At 48.5% G+C, this 24,174-nt stretch overlaps 1 protein-coding gene across 7 annotated transcripts in view; it reads left to right on the top strand.

Annotated features, from left to right (window-relative positions):
• ATP9B (ATPase phospholipid transporting 9B (putative)) overlaps nucleotides 1-24,174 on the top strand; it is a 217,807-nt gene that overhangs the window by 167,042 nt on the left and 26,591 nt on the right. For 6 of the 7 annotated variants that reach the window (XM_060029250.1, XM_060029251.1, XM_060029253.1 and 3 more), the window contains 4 exons: nucleotides 3,622-3,734; nucleotides 6,983-7,228; nucleotides 22,766-22,927; nucleotides 23,612-23,704. In XM_060029250.1, coding sequence (XP_059885233.1) covers nucleotides 3,622-3,734; nucleotides 6,983-7,228; nucleotides 22,766-22,927; nucleotides 23,612-23,704 — 614 coding nt within the window. The remainder of the gene's footprint in view (nucleotides 1-3,621; nucleotides 3,735-6,982; nucleotides 7,229-22,765; nucleotides 22,928-23,611; nucleotides 23,705-24,174) is intronic. The other variant, XM_060029254.1, reaches the window with a different exon arrangement.

Below are 24,174 nucleotides of genomic sequence, written 5' to 3' on the forward strand. Positions count from 1 at the left end.
CCGTGTGTACCTGTAATCGTTCAGACGGAAGAGAGAAACAGAAAGAAACGGCTCGCTCTCGGGTCGGCAAGTGGGAGGAAGGTCTCTGGTAAGAGCGCAGACTGCGGAGAAGAAGTGTAACGTGTGTTCGTTCTTTCAACTAGAATGTGTCTTATGGAAAAGCACATTTACCTTACTTTTTGCCATCATTTCAGTGATATCCCTACTAGCTGTTATTTTTTAAACTGGGGAACGATAATTACATAGCGATCCTCTAGCGTTTCTTGTAGCCAGAGCCCAGGCGTGTCCCCTGGCGGCTTCCGCTGCAGGAAGTACGCAGCTCAGGAGCGGTCCCTGCGCTCGGCCGCCAGGTCCTGGCCGCACACACGCAGTCCCACAGCCCGGCCGTTCCTTCCAGCGCTGCTGTGAGAGTCAGGGAAGATCACTGTGAAAGTAGCTGCTGCCGTTTACTGTGCGCGTGCTGCCTTTCAGGGGTAGATGTCCAAGGTGAGCGTGTGGCACGCTCCAGCTGGAGGGCCCAGCCACTCGGCAGGCCGGACGGCGTGTCCCAGGAGGGGGCCTCGCGGGCGTCACACGAGCAGTAGCGTGCGTCGCCGAGTCCGCTCACACGATCGCTGACACGCACAGCGTTATTCCTCCCAAACACCTCTCGCTTCCTCAAGTGGGTTTCACGGTGTGAGATAGAAGGTTCGTTCTGTGCACTTCTGTCGTGAATTTTCTTCCAAAAGTTGTAGTTGTGGTATGATGAATACGAGATCGTTCACGTTATGTAAGTGTGTTTCGCTTTAATGTTGTGATTATTTTTCTTGACAGTTTTCACTCCCACCCAGACCTCGGCACACGCCAGCCGCCCTGCACCTCGTCACCAGCACAGGGACCAGTCCCTCTCACGCGGCCAGGTGTCCAGCACGAAACCAGAACCCAGAGGCACGACATGCGTCGTGATCTTGGGGATCGGGCACATCCGTGCTCCGCTTTCCCTCAGCTCCCCCGCCAGCCCCTCGCCTGCGTCCTCGCCGTCCTCGTGGGCGGCTGCATGGGTGCCTTCCTGCAGCCCCTCTTCCTGGCCGTCAGGTTCCCCTCAGCCTTTGTGTCTCAGGCACTTTATATGCTTATTTATTCTTCGCCATATCCATGCGGGACCGGTGGTAATTTCTCTGGTTTGCAGACAAGCACTGAGGCCTGAGAGCTTAAAGCATCTCCGTGAGGCCCACCAAAACCCAGCATGGAGTGAGGCCTCATGAGGGTTCTTTAGCCCAACGAATGACTGAATTCCAAGTTCACTAGAGACGTGTGGGGATGTGAGAGCTGCTGGTGTGTCTGGAGAATGGCGGCCATGTTCCAAGGCCGGGTGAACTGTGGCCTGTTTATCTAGGGTCTTTCTTACCTGTACGAGGTGGTTTTAAAAACCTAGAGAAATAACAGTTCATTCTTGGTGGGAGCTGTACAGGTGTTTGTTGTAATGTTCTTTAACTTTGCTACACAGATTAAGTTATTAGTAATAAAAAGTCAGGTTAAAAGAAGTGTCGTTAACCACAGTCCTGTTTATAAACTGTTTAGCGTGTGCGCCTACTTACCATCCCCACCGTAAGCTACTGCCTCACGTTCAAGGTATATCAGAGAAAAAAAGTCTATATGAAATTCTTCAGTTACGTCAGTTAATCTGATACGTAAACTATTTTTAATTTAAATAATGTATTTGATCATTTCTCAGAGAACTGTCCATTTGGGCGCATGTAATAGAGGTAAACTTCATACTTACTCTAATAGGAATCAATGTAAAATTTCATTATCTTTTGACCATAGGTCAAAATAATAGAACTGTTGTTTTCATATCAAATCTTTGAAATAAAGCATTTATAGAACTTCCTTATTTCATTTGGAGGCTGAATTGTTGCTAACTATATTATTTAATATACCCTAGTATTTAAGTTAGTTATTCTTTATTTAATTAGGATGGCATAACCAGCAAAAACCCTTTAAACTGCACTTCTCATGTAATTTTGATTCTGTTAATCAAAGAACCGTAGGAGCCATTTATTAAAGGGGCTACATAGAATTTTGTAAAAGGCAGAATTTATGAAACTGACAAGCGTCCCTGACAGTAGCTGCTCTTTGGAATTTATGAAACCCTGGATAATATGTTATATACACTCTTTAGGGAGTGTTTGCTAAAACAATCTCTAAATAGTCATTGTAAATTATAGATGTTCCCTTTATTTTAAAATAACCTCTGAGTGCTGGGGGGTGTCCTGTCAAATGAGCTGTTTTGCTTTGAACACTAGTCCTAAGTAATGGGCGCGGAGTCACAGGTAGATATGAAATCAGTTTGTATTATATTTTCAACATTGTGTGGGCCAAAGAAAACAAAAATTAGTTACTGTGGTGTCTCATAGACACGCAAAAGGTCCGACTTTTACTGTGACCGCGTGGCTCTCTGTTCATATTCACACCCTTAACTACGTCAGTGCCCGTGGGTGACCCTTCTCTGTGCTTTGAAACAAGTGCAGAAATCCCGGGGACAGGGTTGGGGGGGACAGCTCGTAGCACGCGGTGCCGGGGTTTACAGGGAGTTCTCCCTGCACCACAGCGTGTGGCTCTCCTTCTGTAAAACCAGAGCAGCCGAGGCTGTGTGCGCGTATGCTTTCATATTAAGTGCTGGATGCACGGTGTTTAGGGTCTCCTGTCAGGGTCACAAGATCAATAACACTGGGAACTTATGCGCCACTTTTTTTTTTTTTTTTTTTTGGCGGTACGCGGGCCCCTCACGGTTGTGGCCTCTCCCGTTGCGGAGCACAGGCTCTGGATGCGCAGGCTCAGTGGCCATGGCTCACGGGCCCAGCCGCTGCGCGGCATGTGGGATCTTCCCGGACCGGGGCACGAACCCGCGTCCCCTGCATCGGCAGGCGGACTCTCAGCCACTGTGCCACCAGGGAAGCCCTTATGTGCCACTTTTAATGGAAGTTCACCAAGTTTTTGAAATACACGACATTACCTCTGCTGCCCCTCTGTTCATTGCTGTTACTTCACTGCATTTGGTTGTGTATCTTTTGAATGGAAACTGAAACCTAAAACTGACCTGCCCGGGTTGGTGGGCAGTGCCAGGGCAGATGCAGAGGGCCCGCACCGGGGCTCACAGGCTAGAGACCAGCTGGAGAGAAAACGCCTCTCCTTCCTCACCTCCTCTCCGTACGACACACGTGGATGCCAAGGCCTAAATGCATTGTTTCTGTTCAACGAAAAATACTTAATTTTTCGAAATAGACTTAATTTGAAACGGACCGACGCACTGGTCTCTCAGGCAGCGTTCTAGGGTGTAGTTACAAAGAGAGTGACTCAGAACTGGAAGACAGAGTCCAGACCTTCTCCACAGAACCAGAACGCTTGCCGTTACTAAAAGTTACTGAAAGGGGAACCTGACGTTCCAGGAAGAAAGCTCTGGTCCTCACTAGTGAAATGAAAGCATAGTGCAGGTGACGCTGGAGGACACTTTGTGTGGCCGAGCAGCGTGTTCACAGGTGCAGAGCGCATCCAGCCCTGGGCGTGGGGCGTGTGGGGTGCGGCCTCGATCTGACTGATGGGCCACCCGAGTTGACGGTGTCCTTGCTGCTTCTGTCCTAGGAACCCTCACCCGGAACGAGATGGTATTTAAGCGGCTGCATCTGGGCACCGTGTCTTACGGGACGGACACGATGGATGAGATCCAGAACCAGCTCATGAATTCCTACTCACAGGTGAGCCGGTTCAGTCCTGCAGGGGATCTTCTGGCAAAAGTACCCGGTGCTGCTGAGTGACACGGAGCCTGTTACCTGCTTGACCTGCAGCGTGGCACCTTCTCTGATGATGCTGAGGCATTACTCATCATTCGTTTATAAATCAAGAAACAGATTTTGGACTAATTTTAAATTAAAATTTCTATATGGTGTAACCGTAGGCTTAACGACCTTAAATTGTTTATACTTATTAAATTTTCTTAGTGGATTATTTATATAAATCACTCAGTAAACATAGTATTTTTAAGAGTATCGAGTGGAATCCTGCGTCAGATATGTTTCTTAACAATCCCTCTGTTTTTCCTCATAATAAATAAGGCTTTCTCATATTTTTTAAAGGTACATATTTTTAACCTTTTCAGTAAACAAAAGTAGGAACCGTAATTTTTCTGCCCTTCAACTTCCACGATTATCAGCGCGCAGCTGATCCTGTTTCATCATAGCCATTGTCCTTCAGATTGTTATTTTGAGGTGAAACTTGAATATAATATCACATTAGTTCATCTGTAAATATGTAGTCTGTATCTCTCATAGATAAGGACAGGGGTTTTTTTGTTGTTTGTTTTGTTTGTTTTTTTTAAGACAAAACCTCAATCTTGTCTTTTTCACCGGAGCTTCTACAGGAAGAGGAATTGTTTCTTTCACGTGAGGGCGCAGCCTGGTGGTTACAGCATCCGTTCTCTGCCAGGGCGTCTGGGCTGGGATCCTCCCAACCTTTCAGGCTCCCGACGTTAGATGTGTCAGGTCCGCTGGGTGCCCAGGTCAGGCGAAGACCATGGAGCGGTGAGGACATAAGCCACCTTCCAGTTTATTTTCGGCTGTGTGGTTTCCACGGCCCTTTCCCAAGTAGGGCTTGTGTTTCAGTCACTGGGTTTCTTCTTACCCATTGTATAACTTGCAGTCACTGATTCGGTGTCATCAAACCCAGCCATCCCAGGGCATCGATTCAGGACCACTTCCTGAGGCCTTTTCTCTCCTGAGGAGCTGAGCGAGGTGTGTGGGGTTGGCACGCACAGAGCACTCACGGGCTGTGATGTCTCCCTGCTGCCAGCAGGCTCCCTGGGCTGCACCAGCGCCCTCACCTGCCGAGGCCGGCAGGTTCTTGTTTGCAGGCCTTTGTTTCCCACTTGATTTCACGAAGACTGGACTGAATTACCCTTGCCCTCTGCACTTCTTCCTTGTATGCTGTCAGCCTTATATTCAGTTTTGTGAAAACCGTCTCTTTTTTCTGTGATGTGCACCAGTCTGGCATGTACTTTACTTTTGAGATGCTGTCAAATGAAAACAATCTTATATGAGTATATATTTATTATATGTGTGGTCATACGTGCCCGGAAGCACACATACGTGCATGAACACTTAAAACCAAGCATTTTATTAATTTGGATGTCATTCGTTTTAATACAGAGTATTTTGTAACCTAGAATATTTATTAATAGAATACTTTAAAGGGGAAGGAATACGACTTCCCTTCTTGTAATCTATGTCTAGATTAAATAGTACCAGGTAACATCTGTTTTAAAAAATATGAATTTATATTACCCATGAATATGATTTTAGTAATTCCAAATAAGTTATTTTACTAGAAAAAACATTAAAAGCAGAAAAGATGAGTCATATAAATACAGCGAATATAACTCCCTCTAAGAATTTAAAAATCTTTTTACCAAAAACTGTGTGTTGGTTAGCTAGGCAGACAGTCCTTTCACGCGAAACTGATTTTATTCCTTACGGCTCATGTTTAAGATGATAATTGTCTGCTAGGTCCACAGTAACGTAACACAGATCTTGTGTAACCCGATCATGTTTACCCACTGGAAGCATTTGGTGATGAGGACATGGTCGTGAGTGGAATTTGTGTGGAGTGAAACAATACAGCCGTCAGTAAACACGGCACATTCAGCAGGAAGAGGCCGCCGCATTGCTCGGCTGCGCTAGCGGCGGGGCAGGCAGGACGCAGGCGTGGGTCAGAGGCGCGGGCTGGAAGGGGCACCAGCTGAGCAGAGGAGCTGCCCCTCATTAGCCGGCACTGTGATTTGATGGGCTCTGCACAGCTGCCCAGAAGCAGGGGCCTAGCTTTCTAAGGGTTGTCGGGAGCTCCCCTGAGGTCTGAAGTGTCTGATGGGCCTTGGGGTTGGGGTCCTCCCAGGCCCTCCCCCACCAGGTGAACGCCAGCGGAGACGTCTGTCCAGAGCTGTCAGGCACATCCGGAGGAGTGGGTCGTGGCTTCAAGGGAACAGTTTTGAAATATGACGGGAGGGTTGCTTTTCCTCCCACAGCGGTGATTGTTGTATCTGATGATTATTATCTACAAACCAGACACTCTAACTTCAGAGACTGTTGCAAAGCTGGATGAGTTCATAGTATTAAGGGAACGTTCATAATCATGTTTTCCTGCTTTTAGCTTTATACTTTTTTTTTAATAAATGCTTGTTTTTTTGGTTTTTATTTATTTATTTTTGGCTGCGTTGGGTCTTCGTTGCTGTGCGCGGGCTTTCTCTAGTTGCAGCGAGCGGGGGCTGCTCGTCATTGCGGTGCGCAGGCTTCTCATTGTGGTGGCTTCTCTTATTGCAGAGCACGGGCTGTAGGCGCACAGGTTCAGTAGTTGTGGCTTGCGGGCTCAGTAGTTGTGGCATGTGGGCTTAGCAGTTGTGGCACGCGGGCTTCAGTAGTTGTGGCTCGCAGGCTCTAGAGCGTAGGCTCAGTGGTTGTGGCGCATGGGCTTAGTTGCTCCGTGGCATGTGGGATCTTCCCAGACCAGGGCTCGAACCCGTGCCCCTGCATTGGCAAGCAGGTTCTTAACCACTGTACCACCAGGGAAGCCCAGCTGTATACCATTTTGTGCCCAGCAGTTTTTAAAGAGAAATTTTGTGAGTATCCTATTCCATTCTGGTTTTAACTTTGCTTTTAGAAAGGACTTAGCAAATTCATGCCATGGTTACAGTGAATCTACTCAAAGGAGATGGTGAGATTTTGAGTATTATAGCAAATATTTTGGTTACTCGACGACTGGGAAATGTCAAAGCACTTTGTAGTACAAGGATAAAAGGGTAACTTGTCACCCCAGTGGGGCGCATGGCAGAGGTAATCGTCTCGAGCTGGTCTACTTACTCCTGGCTAAGGCTAAGCAGCCCATCAAAGTCATGCGTGTTACTCATCCCAGCATCGGCTCTGCTGTCTCTAATTCTTTGGCGTGCTGTGTTTGACAGACGCAGTCTCAGACCAGTGGAAACAACGCCAGTTCAACACCCCCAAGAAAAGCCCAGTCCTCAGCGCCCAAGGTCAGGAAAAGCGTGAGCAGCCGGGTCCACGAGGCCGTGAAGGCTGTCGCCCTGTGTCACAATGTGACCCCCGTGTACGAGGCCCGCGGCGCGGCCGGGGAGACCGAGTTCGCCGAGGCCGACCAGGATTTCAGCGACGACAACCGCACCTACCAGGCCTCCAGCCCCGATGAGGTCAGTCGGGCCGAGCGGCCCATTCCCGACGGGTCCTCGGGGTGCAGACGGCGCCTCTCCGAGGGCTCATCAGGCTCCGGGCCTGAGGAGTTTCTTGGGGGGTGAGGAGGGGGCTTGACGGTGGTTTTCAGTGCGGGCGTTCGCCACAGGCCAGAAATCTGGCCAGCTCCCTCCTGGTGGGACCCCTGCCCTGACCCAGGCCTTGCGTTGTTGTGCCCACACGTCCCAGAACAGCCTCGAGTCAGTTCCAGGAAAGCCGTGAGCGGACTCAGGGAGCTTACTGACTCCGTAAGGTCTGCAGGCTGCACCCTCCCGTGTCCTCTTCTCTCCAAGTGAATCTTCAGATTTGCACGTTAAATTTCCAGTTATTTTTGCCAGAATTTAGATACGATGTATGTGTTTCAAAACAGAATTAGGATGTAAATAATTTCAAAAATCTACAGAAGACAGAAATGGTAAAATCTTAAGTGTGATAAATGAGTCATTTCTGACTTTACATCAGTCATTCTTTGATTTTTAGGTTGATAAAAATTATTATTAAATTAATTTGTCCACTTCCTGTACAATCTTAGTGTACTTTTTTTTTTTTTTTTTTTTTTTTTTTTCCCAATACGCGGGCCTCTCACTGTTGTGGCCTCTCCCGTTGCGGAGCACAGGCTCCGGACGCGCAGGCTCAGCGGCCATGGCTCACGGGCCCAGCCGCTCTGCGGCATGTGGGATCTTCCCGGACCGGGGCACGAACCCGTGTGCCCTGCATCGGCAGGCGGACTCTCAACCACTGCACCACCAGGGAAGCCCCCTTAGTGTACTTTATGTATAGTTTTCTCATCTACCCTTTGTACTCAGGGTTCTGATAATTCTGTAAAGTCATCAGACTTCTTCAACTAGCTTGTAAAACTGGATCACATAAGTAAGTAACCTCTCAAAAAATGCCTTCAATCAAAGGTTTTAAGAACTCTGACCTAATGTCTTCAAGAGAGGACCCTGCCGATCCCATTAACAAGTTTATTTCCAAAGAGAAGGGTCCTTCCTCCCTGACAGCACTCCCGCAACCCCTGGCTCTGCGTCCAGGAGGGGCCCCTCTGCTGCCCACGGGCAGGCTCCTCTGTGCTGTGCAGCCTTCCTGCTCAGCAACAGCCGGCGGTGTCCCTCCTCTGGTTTCCACGACAGTACTCTCGTTCCCAAAAGTGCCCGCACGGCCTCGTCTGCAGACCCCTGGGGGCTACAGGTGGACCACCGGCACGGGTTCTTAACCCTGTCTACACATCCCGTGGACTACTAGCTTTGTTTTGTTTTTTTCATACTTGCCGTTCTCTATACACATCCTCAGTTCTAGAAGTGCTGATTTTCCAGCAGGCCTGGTGGGACTGACGTTTCTCCATTCTGAAAATCCAGTAAGTTGCACCCACAACTGAGAACCACTGAGTCTTGTAAATCTTTCCTTTTGACGTGCTTTCAGGATATGAGGTGAGGCCCAGTGCTGTCAGCAGCGCCCCTGACAGTCTCGGTGCAGAGCGCAGGGGCCCAGCTAGGGCATTCTCGCTCCCTAATGATAAACCCTGAGTGCACCAGCAGGCTCAGGGCATTACCAGCTCCTAACGCAGCTTTCTTGTTCGAGAGCAAATTTACTTTTGAAGCTTTAGTCACATAGGTATTTCCTTTTCCTTTTTAATTGAAGTAGAGCTGATGTACAATGTCATGTAAGTTACAGGTGTACAGGATAGTTAGTGATTCACAAGTTTTAAAGGTTATACTCCTTTTATAGTTATTGTAAGAGATTGGCTGGGTTTCTTCCCTAGTGGCGCAGTGGTTAAGAATCCACCTGCCAATGCAGGGGACACGGGTTCGAGCCCTGCTCTGGGAAGATCCCACATGCCTCAGAGCCTCTAAGCCCGTGCGCCACAACTACTGAGCCTGTGCTCTAGAGCCCGTGAGCCACAACTACTGAGCCCACGCACCACAACTACTGAAGCCCGCGTGCCTACAGCCCATGCTCTGCAACAAGAGAAGCCACCACAACGAGAAGCCCGTGCACTGCAAGGAAGAGTAGCCCCTGCTCGCCGCAACTAGAGAAAGCCCACGTGCAGCAAGGAAGACCCAGTGCAGCCAAAAATAGATAAATAAATAAAAGATTATTTTTTAAAAAAGATTGGCTGTATTCCCCGTGTTGTACAATATATCCTTGTAGCTTATTTTATACATGATATTTTGTACCTCTTACTCCCCTCCCCCATCTTGTCCCATCCCCTATCCCTCCCCACACTGGTAACCACTAGTTTGTTCTCTATATCTGTGAGTCTGTTTTTTGTTATATTTCCTAGTTTGTTGTATTCTTTAGATTTCCCACATGTAAGTGGTATCATACAGTATTTGTCTTTCTCAGTCTGACTTATCTCACTTAGCATAACACCCTCCAAGTCCATCCACGTTGCTGCAAGTGGCAAAATTTTATTCTTTTTTTATGGCTGCATAGTATCCCATTGTATATATATACCACATCTTCTTTATCCATTCTTTATCCTGCTGATGGACACTTAGGTTGCTTCCATATCTTGGCAATTGTAAATAATGCTGCTACAAACATTGGGGTGTATGTATCTTTTTGAATTGGTGTCTTCGTTTTTTTCAGATATATAGCCAGGAGTGAAATTGCTGGGTCATATGGTAGTTCTATTCTTAGTTTTCTGAGGAACCTCCATACTGTTTTCCACAGTGGCTGCACCAATTTACACTCCCGCCAACAGTGCACAAGAGTTCCCCTTTCTCCACATCCTTGCCAACGTTTGTTATTTCTTGTCTTTTTGATGATAGCCATTCCGACCGCTGTGAGGTGTTGTCTGATCGTGGTTTTGATTGGCATTTCTCTAATAATTAGCGATGTTGAGCATCTTTTCATGTGCCTGTTGGCCATCTGTATGTCTCCTTTGGAGAAATGTCTGTTCAGGTCTTCTGCCCATTTTTTAATCAGGTTGTTTGTCTTTTGATGTGGAGTTGTATGAGCTGTTTATATGTTTTGGATGTTAACTCCTTATCGGTCATATCACTTGCAAATATTTTCTCCCATTCAATAGCTTGTTTCGTTTTGCTGATGGTTTCCTTTGCTGTGCAAAAACTTTTAAGCTTAATTAGGTCCCATTTGTTTATTTTTCCTCTCAATTCCTTTGCTTTAGGAGACATCTAAAAAAATACTGCTACGATTTATGTCAGAGAGAGTTCTGCCTATGCTTTCTTCTAGGAGTTTTATGGTTTTTGGTCTTACATTTAGGTCTTTAATCAGTTTGAGTTTCTTTTTTGTATGTGGTGTTAGAGAATGTTCTAATTTCATTCTTTTGCATGTAGCTGTCCAGTTTTCCCAGCACCACCTTTGTTTTGTCAATTTAGAAATTATAACATGTTGTTAGTCATGTCAGTGCTTATAGGTGGTGAAAAAACAGCCAAAAAGATGAAAGTTTGGTTTTTTTTCAACATGGAAAGCTGAGAACATTCCCACTTGGTCCTTCATCTCCACTGAAACTCAGCGTTTCCTCTTTTCTCTGTGGTTGTCACCACTGCTGTGACCTCGGGGTCACGCCTCCAGTCTTGGTGCCCAGAGTTAGGAGGCAAGGACACCTGCCTTGAGGACATCTCTCCAGGCCCAGCCCCCTGGCGCCACACCGCAGGACCGGCCTCCCTCCCCCAGTTCACTCTCCAGGGCTCCTGCGCGCAGCTGTGCCACTGTCCCTGGCACTCTCTTGCTGGCAGCCGTCTGCTCCAGAGCCCGTGGTGCCTGCCCCGTGCCTGACACCTTCCCGCTCTACGAAGTGGGCCTGGGCCTCATGGTGATTTCCAGATATGAGGCCCTCAAGTCTGGCCGCTCGCGTGGTGCCCACAGGCCTGACCTCTGCCCCGGCCTGTGTCCAGTTCTGCCCGATGCCAACACTCGTCTTGGTCTCGAGCAGCTAGTGGGCTGGGTGCACCCCTGTGACGGGGGTGACGGGGACGTTCTGTTTTCCAAGCACTGTTTATTATTTGAAGCGGTTACAGTAAACTTAACTGCTTTTATAATGAGTCAGAATTTTGGTATTCAACCAGAAAGAATGAAAAAGCTGAAGGAAACGCAGCAGCTCTGCGCCTGATCTCAAGTGACTGTGGCCCTCGCCAGCTTTGCCCTCCCAGTGCCCTCTGACTTTTCGCCCACGCTGTGTGACGTGTCCCAGCCACGCGGTGCTTCTGTCATGTGCAGAGTCTGTGCTTTCATTCCGTCTTCTGGGACCTGGGCTCTGTGCATCGTGGCAGACGGAACCCCAGGCCTGGGAGGTGGTGGGACGGCACTGCTGATCCGATTGGAGCGGGGCCGGAAGGTGTGGTGGTGACCTGAGATAAACCTCATCGACACGGGGCCTCGGTACCGCATCCCCGTCACTGCATCCCCAGCTGGTCCGGGAGGAGCTGTCCCTGTGATTTAGCCGGGTGGTGTCTCGGAGTTAGATGCTTTTCCTTTTTGTGAGACACCATGCCTCTCTTCCCAGGAAGCGTTAGGAGAGCCCGTGGAAACTGGGGCTGCCTGCGGTGTGGTCAGTTGCTGAGTCGCTCCACAGGGTAGCTTAGTCACTGTACAGAGGGGAAAGCAGGGGGTGTGGAAGCACCCCGCTGTCTTCAGGGCGCATATTCCAGGCGCCACGTCCCAGGTCAGTTACGCGGTGGGCGGGAGCTCAAGGTCCCCTTCATCATCACCACTGCTCTGTTTTATAGATTATGTTAACCAATAGGTGTGTGAGAATCTCTCTGCAGCCGCAGCTCAGCATGACTTTTGGAATCGTGTGTGTGTACCAGATGTTTTTACTGGGTGACGGGGAACCTAGGAGGACGTGCACAGCTCAGTGGTCCCAGCAGATGTGGCGGCCTCGGCTGATGGGGTGGGTGGTTAGGATGCACAGGAGCTGCACCTGTCATCCTGCCGCGCCCTGTCGGCCTTGAGACAGGTACCGGGTCCCGGTGACGCTCTTCGAGAGGACATGCACCACCGCTTTTTCTTACAAAGGAAGGGTTAAGCACATTGTTTTTCATAGTCTAGCATTCTAGAGATTCTCTCAAGTTCCACGTGATTACATACTGGAACGTGTGCTTGTCCCGTCCTGAGCATGGGGAACTTAGACCACAGATGTTTCCCAAGGAAAATTTTATTGGAAGTTTCAAAAATCCTGTATTACGTATTTACCTTATTACCTCCCAAAAGTAAATAAAAATTTTGTTGAAAATACCTGGGATTTTTTTATCTTTAGGTTTTTATGTTACAACACTTTTGAAATCTTAAAGCAGGACTTCACAGTAGAGAGGGTTTCACTGATTCCAAGATTCCCAGAACTAGATAGAAACTGCTAATCTTATGTTTAAATTTTTACTTCAAACTTTCTTCCCACTTTGGAAATTGGACCATGATTAAAAGTGCAAAGCATTAAATAGCCTTTAAGAAATCCCTAACACGTGCTTTACATCTAAAAATGAAAAGACTCAACTTCATCATAATTTTTAAAGCACTCTGTCGATGCAGTGTTTGCAGGTCCCCAGAGCCCGAGGAAAATCATCTGAACGGTTCATTATTTCGCTTATTGAACTTCGCTGCGTTAGGTTGACGGATGATGGCGGTGTTTCCCAATCACCAAAGTACTGTTTTAAAAGCATTTTTTATTGAATAAAGTGCTTAGAATATTGCACCCTGGAGCTTTTTTCAGGGAAATGGCTCGGTTGATGTTCTCTGTTTGCCCTCAGCCTTGACCTATCCCAACGTGTACGGTTAATAAGCAGCCTATTCCGTTTAGGAGACTTAACTGGCTTTGCACACTCTGCAGCAACACTATTCTCTTATTTTCCCTGTTTGCTTATGGCTCTTGTGTCATCTCATCTTAGTTTTCAGAAAGAATGTGACTTATTGAGTAGAACGTGCTGGTTTTTGAGTCTCTGATCTTGCAGCAATTCTTCATTTTCACTTTCCTGAAAACAGAGAGGCTCTCCTACCTTACCCCGCGTGTGCACAAATGCATTTTATTATACAGATACTGGAATTCTGGGGAATTGAAGCTGGTAAAGGCTTTCTGAGGCGTGGTCACTGGGCACTTTGCAGTGACGTGTGTGTTCGGAGCTGTCACCTGCAGTGGGTGCTGGAGCGTCAGAGCGGGAGGGGTGATTTCGGATTCAGAACCTGCAGCCTACTTAGGCCCCGGTCGCTGTTTCTTTTGATAAGTGATCAATATTTCATTTTCTCCAAGAGCGTAGAAAGTTTCACTTGCCTGTCACTTTGCAGCCTCAGCATAGCAGACTCCAGCTTAGCAAACTTTAAATGTTCCTGGAAATTCCTGGACAAAGTTAAAATCCAGCCCTCGTGAGCTGTGTGTCCAGTGCAGCTTCAGGAAGCTGAGACGGAGCCAGCGTCACCAGCAGGCACCACCGAGTCAGCTCGGGGGCAGCACCTCGGGCGAGCTAGGCCAGTGCGACGCAACCCCAAGACCCCTGCCCGCGTTGGTTCAGAAAGATTGATTGGCCGTGATTTTCAGTGACTCTTAAGCCTGTAAACTTGCTGTCTGTTGGTAACATCCTTTCTCCTCTGTGGCCATGTCCCTCACATATGTAATTTCTATATTAAGTATTATTTCAAGGTGTAGGTATCATCTGCTCGTGTGGACATTTGTGTGCAAGAATCAGCTAAAGTTTATGACAAACCATGAGTGGATGACTTAAAAACAGAAGCGCGTCCCACCCTTAACAGCACTGCTTTTGATTTACTCTAATGTATGCAGTGTGCTGTGGATTTAAATTCACTTTATCGTGTCTGCTTATTGAAGCAGGACTTGCTGTGGTGTGGCGTCAGCATGTCTGTGGGGAGCAGGTCCCTGTCTGCGACGTGAGCCCCCGTCCGTGACCTTCAGGAGCGGGACAGCACACGAACCACACGGCCTGCCATGAGTATTGACTGGCAGCTTTTCCAGGCGATCAGGTTCACGTTATGTTCATAATTCTATTAAATTAGAACCGTGATGGTAGTACCACAATTGAAAATGAAGACATGTCAGTGATCGAATTATGATTTATAAAGTACACGGTAAAAAATATGTCCCTGGGGGCTTCCCTGGTGGCGCAGTGGTTGAGAGTCCGCCTGCCGATGCAGGGGACACGGGTTCGTGCCCCAGTCCGGGAAGATCCCACATGCCGCGGAGCGGCTGGGCCCGTGAGCCATAGCCGCTGAGCCTGCGCGTCCAGAGTCTGTGCTCCGCAATGGGAGAGGCCACAACAGTGAGAGGCCTGCGTACCGCAAAAAATAATAATAATAATAAATGTGTCCCTGGAGTAAAGCTGGCAGCTATGCGGGTGTAATTGCTAATATGGTAAAGGAAACTTCTCCCAAGCTTTTCAAGAATGATAGCACAGGGCTTCCATGGTGGCGCAGTGCTTAAGAATCCGCCTGCCAATGCCGGGGACACAGGTTTGAGCCCTCATCCGGGAAGATCCCACATGCCGCGGAGCAACTAAGCCCAGGCACCACAACTATGGAGCCTGCGCTCTAGAGCCCACAAGCCACAGCTGCTAAGGCCTGTGTGCCTAGAGCCCGTGCTCTGCAAGGAGAGAGGCCACCGCAATGGGAGGCCCGTGCACCGCAACGAAGAGTAGCCCCTGCTCGCCACAACTGGAGAGGGCTCACACGCAGCGGCGGAGACCAACGCAGCAAAAACTGAATAAAAAAATAAAATAAATGTAAAAAGGGAGAAAAAAGGAAACTTTGATTAAAAAAAGAATGATAGAACAGAAATTTCTGAATAATGGAATTGTAGAGAAAATTAATAATAAAATCTTGCCCTGCACGAGTTACGTAGCATGGAGAAGTGTGAAAGCATAAACCAGTTGCCTGTGGCAGCGATTACCCAAGTGTGCTGCTGACGTGGCCTCTGGATGAGAGTTAGCGGAGGCTCCCACTTAGATATGTAACTTTTACACTCACATTTTGATTATTTTGACCTTTGTATTATTGTCAATAATCGCATTGTTAGAAATGTCTTAGAGCTAAGTTAGAGAAATAGTCATTCTTACATGGCCTGTACCACCACTGAAAGCATCCAAAGGAAACAGGAAGAGGTGGCACCTCCTCTGCCCCTTCCACTGGGAGGGCCACACCAGTGGGGAAAGCAAGCAGCAGTGTGTTAACTGCTCCTGAGATGAATCCTGAGTCAGAGACCTAAACATTCCACCTGCCCCCAGCAGCTTTCTTGTTCTGTTAGAAGGACCCCATGTAGCGGCAATCTGACCCAATACGGGGATAACATCCCAAGAGGGGCCGTGGTCAGGGGAAGCCAGTGGTCAGAAGCAGCCTCCATGCGAACACCGAGAGTCTCCCGCTAAGACGCCACCTCCCGGGAGCCGTCAGCAGATGGAAACTCCACCTCCACCGGCTTATGTGTTAGGCAGTGCCTTGCAAATCAAACCGGGGCTGTGCACTGGTAAAAAGAAACGAAACAAATGAGGTTGGCGTCCAACTAAAACGTTTAGAAGAAAAAGGCAAGACCAAAGGAAAGTAAGAGAAAGAAAAGATAAAGGAAAACGTAAAAGTTGGATATATACTGATTGAATATACTGATTGAGTCCTGCTTCAATAAGCAGACACGATAAAGTGAATTTAAATCCACAGCACACTGCATACATTAGAGTAAATCAAAAGCAGTGCTGTTAAGGGTGGGACGCGCTTCTGTTTTTAAGTCATCCACTCATGGTTTGTCATAAACTTTAGCTGATTCTTGCACACAAATGTCCACACGAGCAGATGATACTTATACTGATTGAATAAGCAGTAAATTCAAAAGCTGATCCTTTGAAAAGTAAATAAAATGGAAAAACTGTTGGCAAAAATAGTCAATAATACAAAACAGTGAATGCAGACTAAGAATACACACATAAAATTACACATATGAAGAGTGTATAATAGATGAGCTTAGATTTTTATGAGAGTATATTAAAACACAGCCCAAATGCTATGATTTTTGAAAACCTCATTAAATAACCGTGTTCAGGAAAAACGTATATTAGCAAAATGGCATCTAAAGAACAGCATAAAACCTCGGTAGACCAGAAAAGAGGAAGAAACAAAACTGTCTCTTGTTTTAATAGATGATGTGATTGTCTCCATATAAAATCCCAAAGGCGCTACCAAAAATTTAACTCTCTACTAAGATTTAATAAGTGAGTTTACCAAAGTTGCACATTGTGATAGCCATATACAAAAATCACTCATGCTTGTATATACTAGCAATGAGCAATTAGAAACTGGCATTTAAAAATGTACCATTTATAAAGCACCAAAAAAAAAAAACCCATGAAATGCTTAAGGATATATCTAACAAAGTATGTGTAGGATTTGTATGCTGGGAAGTGTAAGACAATGAAGAAAACTCAAGGACAGTCTATATATGAGAACCATATTGTGCACGTGGATTGGAAGACTTTCTGTTACCAAGATGTCAGTTTGTTACCAAGATGTCAGTTGATTTTTTATACAGATGCCAAGGAAATCCAATGCAGAAAGGATGATTATTTAAATAAATGGGACCCAGAACATATTTTTTAAACATCTTTATTGGAGTATAGTTGCTTTACAATGGTGTGTTAGTTTCTGCTTTATAACAAAGTGAATCAGTTATACATATACATATGTTCCCATATCCCCTCCCTCTTGCATCTCCCTCCCTCCCACCCTCCCTATCCCACCCCTCCAGGCGGTCACAAAGCACGGAGCTGATCTCCCTGTGCTATGCAGCTGCTTCCCACTAGCTATCTACCTTACATTTGGTAGTGTACATATGTCCCTGCCACTCTCTCACTTTGTCACAGCTTACCCTTCCCCCTCCCCGTATCCTCAAGTCCATTCCCTAGTAGGTCTGCGTCTTTATTCCTGTCTTGCCCCTAGGTTTTTCATGACCATTTTTTTTCTTTTTAGATTCCATATATATGTGTTAGCATATGGTATTTGTTCTTCTCTTTCTGACTTACTTCGCTCTGTATGACAGACTCTAGGTCCATCCACCTCACTACAAATAACTCAGTTTTGTTTCTTTGTATGGCTGAGTAATATTCCATTGTATATATGTGCCACATCTTTTCCCATTCGTCTGTCCATGGACACCTAGGTTGCTTCCATGTCCTGGCTATTGTAAATAGAGCTGCAATGAGCATTGTGACTCTTTTTGAATTATGGTTTTCTCAGGGTATATGCCCAGTAGTGGGATTGCTGGGTCGTATGGTAGTTCTCTTTTTAGTTTTTTAAGGAACCCCCATACTGTTCTCCACAGTGGCTGTATCAATTTACATTCCCACCAGGAGTGCAGGAGGGTTCCCTTTTCTCCACACCCTCTCCAGCATTTACTGTTGGTAGATTTTTTGATGATGGCCATTCTGACCGGTGTGAGATGATACCTCATTGTAGTTTTGATTTGCATTTCTCTAATGATTAGTGATGTTGAGAATCCTTTCCTGTGTTTGTTGGCAGAGTCTGTATGTCTTCTTTGGAGAAATGTCTGTTCAGGTCTTCGGCCCATTTTTGGATTGGGTTGTTTGTTTTCTTGATGTTGAGCTTCATGAGCTGCTTGTAAATTTTGGAGATTAGTCCTTTGTCAGTTGCTTCATTTGCAAATATTTTCTCTCATTCTGACGGTTGTCTTTTCGTCTTGTTTATGGTTTCCTTTGCTGTGCAAAAGCTTTTAAGTTTCATTAGGTCCCATTTGTTTATTTTTGTTTTTATTTCCATTTCTCTAGGGGACCCAGAACATTTGAACAGCCATATGCAGAAAGAGCCTAAACTAATCTCTCTCACTCTTATAAAAATTAACTCAAATTGGTCATAGACCTAAATGAAAAACCAAAAGTATAAAATTTCTAGAAGAAAACCTTTGTAGCCTTGAGTTAGTTAGGCAACGATTTTGTAGGTCACAAACAGTACAAATTGTATAAGAAAAGAATTGATAAACTAGACTTAAAGGTAAAAATCCTACGTTCTTCGACAGACATTGTTAAGAAAATGAAGGCAAGCCACAGGTTTGTAGGATATGTTTGCAAAATACATATCTGATAAATGACTAGTGACCAACATAGATGAAGAACTCCCAAAACTCAATCGTGAGAAAACGAGCACTCTGTTTAAACAGAAGCCAAAGATTTGAACAACTGCATCACCCAAAACAGCCGTGGATGTGACCGTGTAAAGCCACGGAACAGCGAGCCTTGGAGCTTCGTTCGGGTGACGGGCACTTTGCACGCTAAGAAATGGTTAGAGGTGAACTAGTAATCCCAGGGCGAGAATCAGTTTTCTTATGCTCGAAGCCCAGATCACACTGGACTAGCGCTTCATCCCCATCTCTTCCCGGGTCCTAGGAGACTGCCTCACACAAGCCAGCACCCAAAAACTGCTCCGGCTGTGTTTTCACGCCTGTCTTCAGTGTCCCGTTGAACTTGCCACTGTTAAATCACCTTAAATCAGCGATTGTTAGTTCTCGCTGATTGAAGGAATGTCTTGCGCTGGTTCCTGAGGGTAGAGCAGTGAGCACAGCAGGCATCGGGGGTCTCGGGGCTGCTGGAGGCCCGGGTGGGGGACATGGCAGCGTGGCGGGAGGGGGAGCCACAGCGGAGAGAGCGGGGGGTTTGGGGGAAGGTGACGGGGAGCCGGCAGGCAGCCCCGGCGAGGCTGGAGGACGGCTGGTGGCGTGTGGCCGCAGAGGCCCAGGCGGCCGGCGGGGGCGACCCGAGGCCATTCGCAGGCTCGCCACGCTGTTGTCCAGCTCCGTCACTGGACGTTCAGCTCCGTCACGGGGGACACCGAGTGGACTGTGCCCAGCGGGTCTGCACGGGGCTCCAGGGGAGGCCTTGGCCGGCACAGCCTCCACTCCCCACTGTGCTCCGACCGCCTGGCGAGTCTCCACCCTCGGCAGCCGTGCTGTTCATTTTGCTGTAGGGGAGGCATCATGCTTTCAAGACGTGTGTTTGGTCTAATCGCTTAAACGTCCTCAGGAAGAAAATAGAGTCAAACTGCCCATTCCTTAGAAATTTTCCTTCCTCTGATTTCGACGTTCAGTATCACCGGATGTAAGTGAGCCCTCAGAGCCTTCTGAAAAGAACACCTCTAGTTTATTTCAGACATACAGAGGGAACGGTCCGAATGCTGACCCGCTTTCCCCCAGCCCCGCTGCACTCCAGGGCCAGGTGGCAAAGCTCGAAGCTGCAGGGGGACCCTCCGGTCGCCGTGGGCGTCGTGGCGGCCTCCACTGAGGTGCCGAGCGTATGGCGGCCAGTTCTGCACGTTCGTGTCCCCCCTTCGTGGCTGCTGGCTTGTAAGTCTGTTCAGAAATGTTACATTTTACATCACCAGAGAGAATCCTGCCCAGCGCTAAGCACTGACATTAGAAGACTAACGGAAGCGCCCGTCGCGTTGAGTGTGTGAACGCTCTTCTCCTGGTCGGCATTATATAGCGAGACCTCGACATGCTTACTGACTAGGAACAGCTGTACAGATGCTGGACCAGGCAGCAGAAGCCCAGCAGACTCCTCTGATACGTCGCTACCCCCAGTGGGTTATGAAACCAAGCATAAACTAAACAGTAACCAGGTGTGAGTCACCAAATAGAGAAACTCAGGTCCTGACTGCAGTGGGACCCAGTGAGATGAGAGGGTGTTCGCAGGGAGATACAATTTACAGGTCAGAATGTAATAGTAACCTTTCACTGTGTAAACCGAAAACGAAACTTGGGGTCTTGGGTCATCTGCAGACACAGAGAAGTCGTATAGAAATAGTCTATGGAGTTTCACGTTCGTTTTACATTTGCACTGGGGTTGCAGAGCTGTTGACTTGCCCCCACTCGACGTGCTGACGTCCAGGTGTCTTCTTTTAGAGCTATAATTTGGAGTATATCACTGATGCTCTAAATTATAGTACTGTATCCTCGTGGCGTCATGTTAGGATCCCGGCCTGCTTCAGTATCCTAGTAATGCGCTGGAAAGCCAGGGCATGCGGCTTCTAATTCGAGCTCCACGGTGACTCACTGTGTCACATTTAATGCGTTCGTGGGACCCCAGAGCTGACAGGGCCCCTAGAAAGCTGATGTCATCCGCCCTGTAAGCCAGCAGCTGGACTCCGGTGTCAGGAGTATTGACAGGCGTCTCCACTGCTGCCAGCAAAGCAGGACTGGGGCTGGGAAGAAGCCGTTTCAGTGGACACTGGCACGGGGGTCAGGAGTCCGGCGGGGCCCGGCCTTCAGAGCCCGCTGCGCTCACGTGTCTCGTGGAGACCCTGGTTGCAGCCTCGTGGACTGGCTGTGCCGGGCGGTATGGTGGCCTCAGCCAGTGTCCCCTTGGGCAGCAGGGCGGGAGCGTCCACCGCGGGTGGCCTTGCTGCGGCCTCGGCCGCTGGGCTGTCGGGCCGTCTGGTGCTGTGTCGGTCTGTCCTCTCCTCTACTGGAAGCTCCCGTGCGTGAGTGCCGCCCCTCGGGCTGCCCAGCTGCGGGGAGGACGTCCTTCCTTCGGCTCCGCCTTCTCTGTCCAGGGTGGGCTCTCACTCCCGAGCTGGCCCGGCCCACCTGGGCTTGGGGGCTGGGCTCGCTGGCGGTTGCTGGACGCGCATCCTGGGCCTGGTTGGCGCAGGGCTCCCTCGAGATGCCAGCTGCAAGTCCGGGGTCCCGGGACCCCCCTCAGCATGACCCTCACTCCAACTCCTGCTTCTCCGAAGCTGCTGTAACCTGTTTATCACAGGCCGACTCTACCATGTACACTTTTTAAAATACCAGAAGTTTTTATAAGATGAATTCTGATGCATTGACTACGTATAAAATAAGACGAAATTGTAATTTAAAACCGTATAAAAAAGTATGCCTTTACTCTTCTGAAACAGTCGTCCCGCTTGTCTGTTTAGGTCCTTTGCAAAATCCTAGAAAATGTTTGGGAACTGAAGTCACCCTTTCTGGGAGAGGCTGGGTACCATCTGTTCTGGACCCCTTTCAGGGAAGCCATGTGGGAGTGTGTGGGGAGCCAGGCACCAAAGGACCGGCACAGGCGACTTAAAGTGTCGCCCTCGGCTGTGCCCCAGGGCATCCCTGCCCCACGGGGCGCCCCTGCAGCCCCAGAAAGTGTCTCGCGCCGGCTTTTTCTGCCTCGCTGTCTTCGGACGCCCTGTCCACCCGTACCATGCGGCCCACCCCACAATGTCAGACACTTGACAAGCTTGTCGGGACTTTCCTCCAGTTATATTTGTGGAAAATTACTTGGAAAACCTCATTCGTAAAGTGATTCCCGCTCCGCCTAAATGGCTTACGTGAGAAAGGGCGGAGGGTGAAACCCTGACATTGATCATCAATGTGCCAAACGCCCCACGGGTGGGTCAGACCTCAGCGTAACCCTGGGAGGTCGTCACCGTCTTATCGACGAGGAGACCGGGGCTTAGGGGTGCAGCCTGTCACCCAGATTCACGGAGCTGGTACACGGCAGCTCGAGGATTCCGAACTGAGCGGTCTCACCTCGGCACCAGAGCTGCTGAGGATCTCGTCAGACGGGAGTTTTCAGGAATGACTAGGAGAGAACAGTAACATTTGCACACTAGACAGAATTTAAAATGCTCTTGAATGATATGATTTCTCAGAACCCCAGGTCAAACGCTAAAAGCACAGGTGGTGAAAGGAACTGCAGGTGAGGGCGAGGCGCCAGGGTCAGGAGAGGCCCAGAGCCCCCAGGGGGAAGGAGCCACTGCCTGCGGCCGCGGGGCCCTCACCTGCACGGCGGGGGCAGCACGTCATGAATTTCTTGCAGTGAAGTTGCTTTTAGAGACAATTTTTTTCTGAAAACGCTTATTGTCATAAAAATTACTATGCATAAGTGGTGAACTTTAAAAATTATTTTTCCACTTAAGATTTTTACGTTTAAATCATAAAGGATTGTAAGTAAGAATACTTTCTATTTTTGAGTCCTTGCCACATGCCAGGGCGCCTCCTCTGATCGTTCCCCCTTTAGAACAGTTTGCAAACACATCTTCCACAGAACAGGCGGTGAGCCTCAGTACGCAAAGGACCAGGTCACGGGGCTTCCAACTGTCGGAGTTGGGCCTGGCGCCCGGGCCTGCCCTCTCCGCAGACGTGCTGGCTGTGGAGCCCCCAGTCGCCAGTTGGTCCGTGATGGAGACACATGAGGGATTCAGGGCATCACTGTCGCGGGCGTCCTCGAGCCCAGCCCCACCTGCTCTCCGAGCCGTCCAGCCCGGCGGGCGCTCCGCATAGATTTTAAACCCTAGCTGTAGGCAGCTGGTAACACAAATCGCAGCACAAGTGTGCTCACCAACGGCCTTTATCTTAGACGGTAAGACCAAGGCCCTCAGTCTCGCTGCGTATCGCTTCCCTGTAACGAATACTAGACGCGGCCTCAGAAACAGCAGGGCCTGGATGTGGTCAGTTTCATCTCTTGGTGGCATCTCGGTGAGCTCACTGACCGCTGGCCTGATGACCCCTTCCCGGGGAGCGAGTGCCCTCACGTCTCGCTGGTCTCCCGCAGGTGGCCCTGGTGCAGTGGACGGAGAGCGTCGGCCTCACTCTGGTCAACAGAGACCTCACGTCCATGCAGCTGAGGACCCCCAGCGGCCAGATCCTGACCTACTGCATCCTGCAGACCTTCCCCTTCACGTCGGAGAGCAAGCGGATGGGGGTCATCGTCAGGGTACGCTGGCCTCTGTCCCCGAGCTGGGTGCCTGCTCTGGTCACTGTGAGGACACTGCAGCGGTCTCTTAAGGCTCACTCCAGGGCTTTATGCTCGTCGCAGTGTTTTGTAATAATAAAATCCAAACTGATCATTTATGCTGAGAAGCTGGTGTGGCTCTAATAGTCATGATTTAAAACAACTTTCCTAAGACGGCTGAGGCAGGATAAGTAGATGCTCACGAATGTTTGAAATCGGCTCGCGCTGCTTTGTTTCCCACAGCAGTCGCAGCCAGAGTTCACCTGAAGATGATTTATGACCATAACGTTGCTAAAATATACCCCTATTACATTTTTTGTAGCGAATACCACAAATACATCTTGGAAGTTGGCTAAACTAAGAAGCTTATTCACTCAAGCTCTGGAAATTTGAGAGAATTTACCTTGCAGTCCAAGGCGTATATTCATCTACAGATTTTATTTCAAAACCCTCAGCGCAGCATCTTGAGAGCCACAATTATGCTCTCGGTTCCTGGTGGCCTGAGCATCTAGGGAGGACACAGCCCTGCCTAGACGGTGTCTGAGTAACTCACCCAGGGGAGTGGGTTCACAGAGAATTGCCCTCCTGGTGCGTTCCCGTTAGAGCAGCCCCCAGTAGCCACAGCGTGGCCTCAGCGTGTCTGTGTTCGCTCCCGTCTCGTTCCAGGACGAGTCCACAGCGGAGATCACGTTCTACATGAAAGGTGCCGACGTTGCCATGTCCGCCATCGTGCAGTATAATGACTGGCTGGGGGAGGAGGTATGAGCGGGCTCACGCTGTGCAGGGGCTTTAATGACTGGCTGGGGGAGGAGGTATGAGCGGCCTCACGCTGTGCAGGCGCTTGTGTGAGACTCAGGGTGGTGACAGAAGCACGGCATCCTCCCTCCGACTTGGAGGTACTTGCTGGTGTCACTGGAGTGGATCAAGATGCCAGGTTTCACACCAGACGCTGTCGGTTCATAAAGCAGAGAGGATAGGAGTACTGTAAATTATAAATACTGTACTTTCTGGGTGAACAACTACTGTTTTTGGTTTCTGTGTGAATACGTGTAGATGTGTGCAAGTGGGTCCTTATGAAGAATATTTTGTTTATTTTGGTGGAAAAACAGAAAGCATCCCTAATCATTCACTAGAATATTCTGAATAGTGTTGTGCATGTAACTAGAGTTATACTTTAACATGATAGTTATTTTGTAACCTAAATTATTTACCAGGATATTTTAGTTAGA

This window comes from Delphinus delphis, chromosome 13, assembly GCF_949987515.2.
Source record: "Delphinus delphis chromosome 13, mDelDel1.2, whole genome shotgun sequence".
Classification (NCBI taxonomy): domain Eukaryota; kingdom Metazoa; phylum Chordata; class Mammalia; order Artiodactyla; family Delphinidae; genus Delphinus; species Delphinus delphis.